General features: G+C 43.1%; 1 protein-coding gene across 1 annotated transcript; it reads right to left on the bottom strand.

Moving 5' to 3' along the window:
- Positions 1-255: 255 nt before the first annotated feature.
- On the bottom strand, positions 256-2,985 carry LOC132305024 (uncharacterized). The gene is made up of 4 exons (XM_059802709.1): positions 2,208-2,985; positions 1,132-2,008; positions 384-867; positions 256-321 (listed from the first exon to the last, which is right to left on the bottom strand). The coding sequence occupies exons 1-4, from the start codon at positions 2,983-2,985 to the stop codon at positions 256-258; spliced, it is 2,205 nt and encodes a 734-aa protein (XP_059658692.1).
- Between the last annotated feature and the right edge of the window lie 4,395 nt (positions 2,986-7,380).

The following is a 7,380-nucleotide window of genomic DNA, read 5'->3' as shown; positions in this document are numbered from 1 at the left end:
CGGCTTGAATGCCCTTGCCACTTGGCTTTTTTTAGCAAGTGTTTAGCATTCGGCTTCATAGTGCCAGTTGCCACTTGGCTAAGCAGGAAGAGTGCTAATCTAAAAAGATTTTTTTTTTTTTTAGCAGAATAAACTTCTTTCATAAATCTCAGGAATCTTGTACATTTGCAAATATGAAAATCATAACGAACGTTGTTCAGAGCAGAATTCAACTTCTACTAGAAGTACTTTTTCAGAGATGTGGCATTCCATGGTTTATTGACCAGCCTTCTTGCCATGGTTTTCAGAACTTATGCCCTCTTTCCTATGGCTTCTGCAACCCTGTATGGACCTTCCCATGGTGAAAACATTTTTTTGACTATCCCCACTTTCTTTTTCAGAACCAGATCGCTGAGGGCAAAGTCTCTATGCTTCACCTTTTTGTTATGGCTATTCACAAGCGTCTGTTGATAAGATGCAAGCCTTATCGCCGTTGTATCTCTCTTCTCCTCCAGCAGATCAAGATTAAACCTTAACATGCTATCATTCTGTTCTTGATTCCAGGCTAAGCTTCTGACAGTTGGGACTAAGTATTTGACTGGTATTACTGCCTCGGTACCGTACACCAAAGCGAATAGGCTCTCCCCGTTAGGCCGTCTCGGGGTTCTGTAAGCCCACAAGACGTTCGGAAGCTCGTCTAACCATTTTCCTTTTTCATTTTCGAGCTTCTTTTTTATACAGGCAAAGATTGTTCTGTTCGTAATCTCAGCTTGACCATTCGCCTGTGGATGGTTAACTACTGCCAACTTCTGATTAATTCCGTACTCTTCCAGTAATTCCCTCACTTGCTTCCTATCGAGATTAGTCCTATTATCCATAACAATTGACCTTGGAACGCCAAAACGACAAATGATATTGCTCCAGATAAAGCGTCTTACTTGAGTTTGGGTCACACTTTGGTACAGATCTGCCTCCACCTATTTGGTAAAGCAATCTGTAGCCAGCAGAACGTATTTGTTCTATGACCTTGCGGTCGGCAGAGGGCTAACCATATCCATCCCCCATTGCGCGAAAGGCCATGGTGTGGCCATTACGTGCAAGTCTTCAGGTGGTTAGTGTATCAATGGTCTGAACCTTTGGCATTTATCGCACCTTCTAGAGAATTCTTCTGCATCTCTTAACATATTCGGCCAAAAATACCCCTGCGTCATTGCTTTATGCGCCAGAGATCTTCCCCCTGAGTGATTGCCACAGACACCCTCATGAATGGTTCGCAAGATCTGTGCAGCTTCCGTGGGGGTAACACATTTTAAGTATGGCCCTAAGTAAGACCTCCTGTACAACTGGTTGTGTACTATGGTGTACTTCGCAGCATTCGATTTGATCTTCCTTACTTCATCCCTCTGCTCAGGAAAAACACCATCCCGTATGTATCTCATAATTGGATCTATCCAGCTTGGCTCATATGGTATGACATTTACTTGCCAAGGATCCGACCTCGATGGTTTCTCAAGTATAGATGGCTGGTACAACACACCAACTAGAACCACCTTTGCCAGAGTCTCCCCAGAACTCGACGCACTGCATTCCAACCGATTGGCATCCTCATTACGCTCCCTTGGCAACTGTATAAACTTAACTTGATCAAAACTCTCTGCCTCGCGCATAACAGCTGAACGGTATGCCTCCATTGTTTCATCGTTGGTTTCATACTCCCCAGTCACTTGCCGAACGATCAGTTGTGAATCGCTAAAAGCAACTAAACTTTTGACCTTTAGCTCATTGGCCAGCTTCAACCCAGCCAGTAGTGCTTCATATTCTGCCTCATTATTGGTCGCCCTGAACTCAAGTCTGATTGTTTGGCTCAAAGTGGTGCCTTCTGGTGTCTGTAACTTGACCCCAATTCTTGCCCCCATCTGATTCAAAGAACCATCAATGAAAAGCTTCCATGAAGAGTCTGCAGGACTTCCCTCCGGCTCTTCCACATCACACTCCAGTAAGAAATCAGCCACAGCTTGACCTTTGATGGCTGTTCTGGGTTCATAAGTTATTTCAAATGAACTCAACTCTATGGCCCACTTTGTTATTCTTCCCGACAGATCTGGCTTGTGTAGGATCGTCCTTATAGGGAGGTGGTCAGAATGACAACAGGGTGGGACTCAAAATAATGCCTGAGTTTCCTTTTGGCATTAACCAATGCCAGTATCACTCGTTCGGCTTTTGAATACCTTCTTCTGGCTCGGCTATTGTTTTGCTAACGTAGAACACCGGAAACTGTTTTCCTTCCTTACAACGAATCAAAACGGCATTTGTAGCAATACTGGACAGGCCGAGGTATATAAAAAGTTTTTTACCTGGCTCAGGAGCAGATAAGATTGGAGGATTCTGCATATACGCCTTCAAGTTGGTCAGTGCCTGTCTTTGCTCATTCCCCCATGCTTGCCTTCCATGGCCTTGTATTGTATCAAAGAACGGCTTACAGCGATCTGACAATTTAGAAATGAACTGACTTAGTATGGCTATTCTTCCTGTGAGTGCTTGCACCTCTCTGACCGTTGTTGGCTCTGCGTTGCTAATCAGAGCTTCTGCTTGGGTTGGGCTGGCTTCAATTCCTCTTTGGTTGACCACGTGTCCCAAGAATTGGCCAGAGGTCACGCCAAATGAGCACTTGGTTGGATTAAGCCTCATTCCATGCTTCCTTAGCACGCTAAACACGTCTTGCAGGTGTTGCAGGTGATCGTCCTTCTTCTTACTCTTTACCACCATGTCATCAATGTATGCTTCCACAGTCTTCCCCATTTGATTTTTGAAAATCTTGCTGATCAATCTTTGATAAGTAGTTCTAGCATTCTTTAGGCCGAACGGTATAACCTTATAGCAATAAGTTCCTCGTTCGGTGACAAAATAAGTTTTCTCTTCATCAATGGGGTCCATAGGGATTTGATTATAGCTGGAGCGCCCATCCAGGAATGTTAGTCGTTCATATCCAGTAGTGGCATCCACCATCTAGTCAATCTTTGGCAACAGGAAGCTGTCCTTTGGGCAAACTTTGTTCAGATTAGTGAAATCAATACATACTCTCCATTTCCCATTCGTTTTCTGCACAACAATGACATTTGAGAGCCAAACTGGGTATTGGACCTATCTAATGAACCCTGCATCAAGCAATCGATCGATTTCTTCAGCAATAATTTGATTGCGCTCTAGAGCGAATCTTCTCTACTTCTGCCTTACAGGCTTTGTGTTTGGATCTACGTTGAGAGAATGACAAGAAACAGCAGGACTGATTCCTGGCATGTCTGAATAGATCCACGCGAACACATTTGCATTATGAGATAAGAAATCAACCAACCCTTATTTTTCCCCTTTTGTAAGTCTTGTTCCCACTCTTGTGGTTTGGTCTGGCTTCTCATGGTCGATCTGTACGTCAACAAGAGGTTCTTCGGTCAAGATCGAAGGCTCATCCTCCCCACTGTTGCTAGGTAGAGGACCCTGTAATTACTATCTGGGGCTAGCAGAACGGATGGGTGCTTTTCCTTTTCCAGCAAACTTCAGAGTTACAGAGTAACATTCCTTGGCAACGACCTGATCTCCATAAATGTCAATCACTTTGTTCCCATCTGTGTCCAAACATCTCATCACTTGATGCAAAGTTGATGGAACACCCTAGACTATGTGGATCCACCCTCTTCCCATTAAGAGGTTGTAGGAGGGATGGATCTCAACGACTACAAATGTCTCTGTCAAAACTCTTTCAGTAGCCTACACAATCAATTCTACCATGCTAATGGACTCCATCCGCTTCCCATCGAACCCCAGCAACGAATTTCCTGTGGGTTTGAGCCTCTCCTGCTTGATTTCAAGCCGGTCAAATGTTACTCTGGGTATGACATTCGCACTACTTCCTGGATCAATTAGAACTCTTCGTACTAGGCACTCTGCTACAATCAAACTGACTACCAGTGGATCTTAATGGTGTTTTGAACGCGTAGCAGGTCCGTTCTGTCAAACTTTATTAGTGCAGATGCGTTCTGCTGATGCAAAACATACACACTGCCAATTTTCCTATTCATTTATGCTTGGCGTAATCGTGTTCTGAGCAGTTCCTCTGACTCTGTTGTTTATTCAGGTCGCCCATGAATTGCATTTATGATCCGAACGGGCTGGGTGCCATGGTTACTCTGCTTCTGAGTTCTCTTGATCTACTTAGCTGGTCGGTTCTGCTCCTGTGCTGGCCCTTGAATATATCCTGCAAATTCCCCCCATTGTGATTAGCATCTCCACTTGCCTCCTTAGGTTCCTGCATTCATCAGTCTGATGACCAAAGTCACTATGGAAAGCATAATGTTTAGATTGATCCCTCTGTTCAAGAGGTTGTCGGATTGGTAAAGAAGGGCAAAACTTATCTTTGTTCTCTTGATACAGCCTTGCCAGAGTAACTTTGAGTGGAGTAACTAACTCTTCCTCTCTGGACCTCTTCTCGGCCTTCCATGAGGTCTGACGTTGTGGCTGAGCTTGTTTTTGCCGGATCTTGGCTTTAGATTTCTTCTCTGTTGAGATAATCGATGTCTTCGCACAAAGCCATCAGGTCTCTCGTTATGCTCGTCCTTGGTCTTTGGCGTATTCACCACCAAGCTTGTGTGGAATGGTGTCCCTCGGTTCATTGCAAGTTTGAACGCTTGAACTACCATGGACAGATGGCATTCCATTACCATGCTCTTGACAAGGTTGAACCTGGTGAGGAAAGTTTCAAGTCGTTCGTCTTCGTGCTGCTTCATTGTAAAGAGGCTTGAAACGTCCTTTGCCGGATGCTTATTCCCGTAGTACTGGCTTATGAACTTGTCACACAAGTCCTGGAAACTAGCAATTGAACCTTGAGCCAGATTCTTAAACCAATTAAGAGGGCTGGACCAGGCAAACTCGTAGGGAAACACTTACACATCAAAGGATCATTGTTCGTGTTCAAAACCATTTTCAACTGAATGTGGTAGATATGATCAATCAAGTCGGTTGTTCCATCAAACAGAATGAAGATCGGCATAGAAAACTTCCTTGGATTTGGAGCGTTCAGGATTTCGTCCGTGAATGGAGATACAACCATTCTTGCAGATGAACGGAGTGCTTCATTCTCCCTTGAAAACCGTGATAGAATCCTCAGATCTGCAGATCTCCTGTCGGAATTTCTGTAATCGTAGGTTGCAATTGAAGGGTGGTAGGGTGGATCGAATGATCTATCCTCCGTGAACCCCCTCTGCCATGGTGACGGAGCTCCATATTGGCCACACTCCATTGCTTTATCTCGCCGCAATCTTCCCTGACTTGGATCAAATGTTGCGGCTTCCTCTCGCATGATTCGTTCGCGGCGCGGATCCTGGTGGATAAATCCCTCCCGATCCTCCATTTGACGGATGTTTGGAGGCAGATCGCCTAGCACCATCTCCTTGCGATGAGGATCCACGCGATGTTCTCCCTCCGGATCATCGTGATGAACAACATTGGGTGGAAAAACTCCTTCTCCTACCAGAGGTGGCCTCGAAATAGCAGGAGCCTCACGACGCTCCACTCCAGCTCATAATTCTACATTTTCTCTTCTCAAGGCTTCGATCATACTCATCAACTCATCGAGCTTCGACTGCTGGCCATTCTCCAATGGATTTGAACTCTCTCCTCCGATTATCATTCTGGATCAGAGCAAAGTCATTAACCGCAAATTTCTGATCAAATCTGAGCTTCGCTAATGCGAATGTACTAGATCTGGACTGGAACTTAGCTGAATTCCGACCGTGATTGGCCGAATCTGAATTGCTCGGGCGACGAACTCGCCAAATTCAGTAATCTCAACAAATCTTAACTGCACAGCTCACTGGAACAAACACAAATCAGAGCTGCATAGATCGAACACCAATCTCTCAAAATCAATTGGAATCGAGATTTGACAAGACAGACCACGAGCACCGATCTTGATTCAGCTTTCAGCAATCAAGCCACTTCTTCACGAACTACTCTGGATCGAATCAATCTGAATCAAACATCAATCAATCCTGATCGCTTCCCACAGACGGCGCGCCATTGAAGATGCAAGAATTTTCTCTCCCTATTTTGACAGAGTTTCATTACACTTCAAGAATTTTTCAATCCTTTTTTCCCCCTATTTTCAGTCTATTTATAGACAGTTTCCAGTTTTCTAGAAGATTCCTAACTAAATTCTTCCATTGGGCTCATCCTCCAGGCTTTTACAATCATGGGCCTGATGACCTTCAGGGGCCTTCAGCTTTACTCTTCAGCATTGGGCCTGTCTTATGAAAGCTTGGTTCGGGCCCAGGTCAATTACCAGGCCCATTGTTCATCATGTGGGTTGGATACGGCCCGTGCTGCCTTTGGTATCCTTAGTACCCAACCCAACAACTCTTAATGATTTCGCCCTATCTCATGTTGTAACATAATTTACATATGCATTGCGAAGCTTATTGCTAATAGACTTAAGCAAGTTCTACCTTCATTAATTGATCCATGCTATAATGCATTCATCAAGGGTAGACACTTTGGGACAGTGTCCTTTTAGCTCAAGAATTATTTCAAGGTTACCGCAATCACCTTGTTCCGCCCAAATGTGCTATCAATGTTGACCTAATGAAAGCATTCGACTCAATTGGGTGGGACTCATACTTGACTCATTAACACTCTTTGGTTTCCAACTACCTTTGTGGATTGGGTTATGGCTTGTATCACTACCCTATCTTTCACCATTTCTGTAAATGGTGAGTTCTAAGGTCACTTTTGTAGGGTTAAAGGACTTCATTGTTAATGATAAGTAAAACAGATAACTCGATAGCTCAGCGGATTAGTGCCTTCGGTGGACTTTAGAGTATCATGGTTCGACTCTCTACATCTACTAATTTAATATCTAATACTTCTTGTCTCGTAAAAAAAAAAAAAAAAAAAAAAAAAAATGATAATTCAATGGACTCTAGAAATATATTAGTGAATAATTATTTAAATATATGAATTAATATTAATAAATTAAAATTTTATCCATTCGGTTATGATTAAAAAATAAATAAATAATAAATAATATTAATTATAAAAATAATAATAAATAATTTTGATGAAATTGCGAATTGAATCCAATCCAATCATATATGTTATTATACGGATCCTATCTATCCCCACGTATCGTGTCAGATTAAGATTTATCAAATTTAGATTAAGATTGATAGGTAATCGGATCGGATCAGTCGCACCCTGTGTTAATCACGCGTGTGACTTTTCAAAGACGACAAAAGCAATTCTTCTAATTTCACAGGTGTTATATTGTGTGTGGATCAATGTTTCTCTTTCTGGTACCACTCCAGTCAAACACTCAACTATGCATACGACTTTCTGGTATTTGTAACATCGCCG

This window comes from Cornus florida, unplaced genomic scaffold (assembly GCF_030987335.1).
Source record: "Cornus florida cultivar Cherokee Brave unplaced genomic scaffold, ASM3098733v1 CherokeeBrave_3.0.0_Hap2_Chr04, whole genome shotgun sequence".
NCBI classification, from domain to species: domain Eukaryota; kingdom Viridiplantae; phylum Streptophyta; class Magnoliopsida; order Cornales; family Cornaceae; genus Cornus; species Cornus florida.
Note: the sequence above shows the minus strand (reverse complement) of the source record. Positions and strands in the feature narration are given on the sequence as shown.

Excerpts from the sequence above, each read along its gene's own strand:
- LOC132305024 (XM_059802709.1), bottom strand. The coding sequence starts at position 2,985 with ATGGTGGATGCCACTACTGGATATGAACGACTAACATTCCTGGATGGG. Across the intron at positions 2,009-2,207 it reads AATAGCCGAGCCAGAAGAAG|CCATCAAAGGTCAAGCTGTG; the intron begins GTATTCAAAAGC and ends AACCCAGAACAG. Across the intron at positions 322-383 it reads ACTTTGCCCTCAGCGATCTG|GGTTGCAGAAGCCATAGGAA; the intron begins GTTCTGAAAAAG and ends AGGTCCATACAG.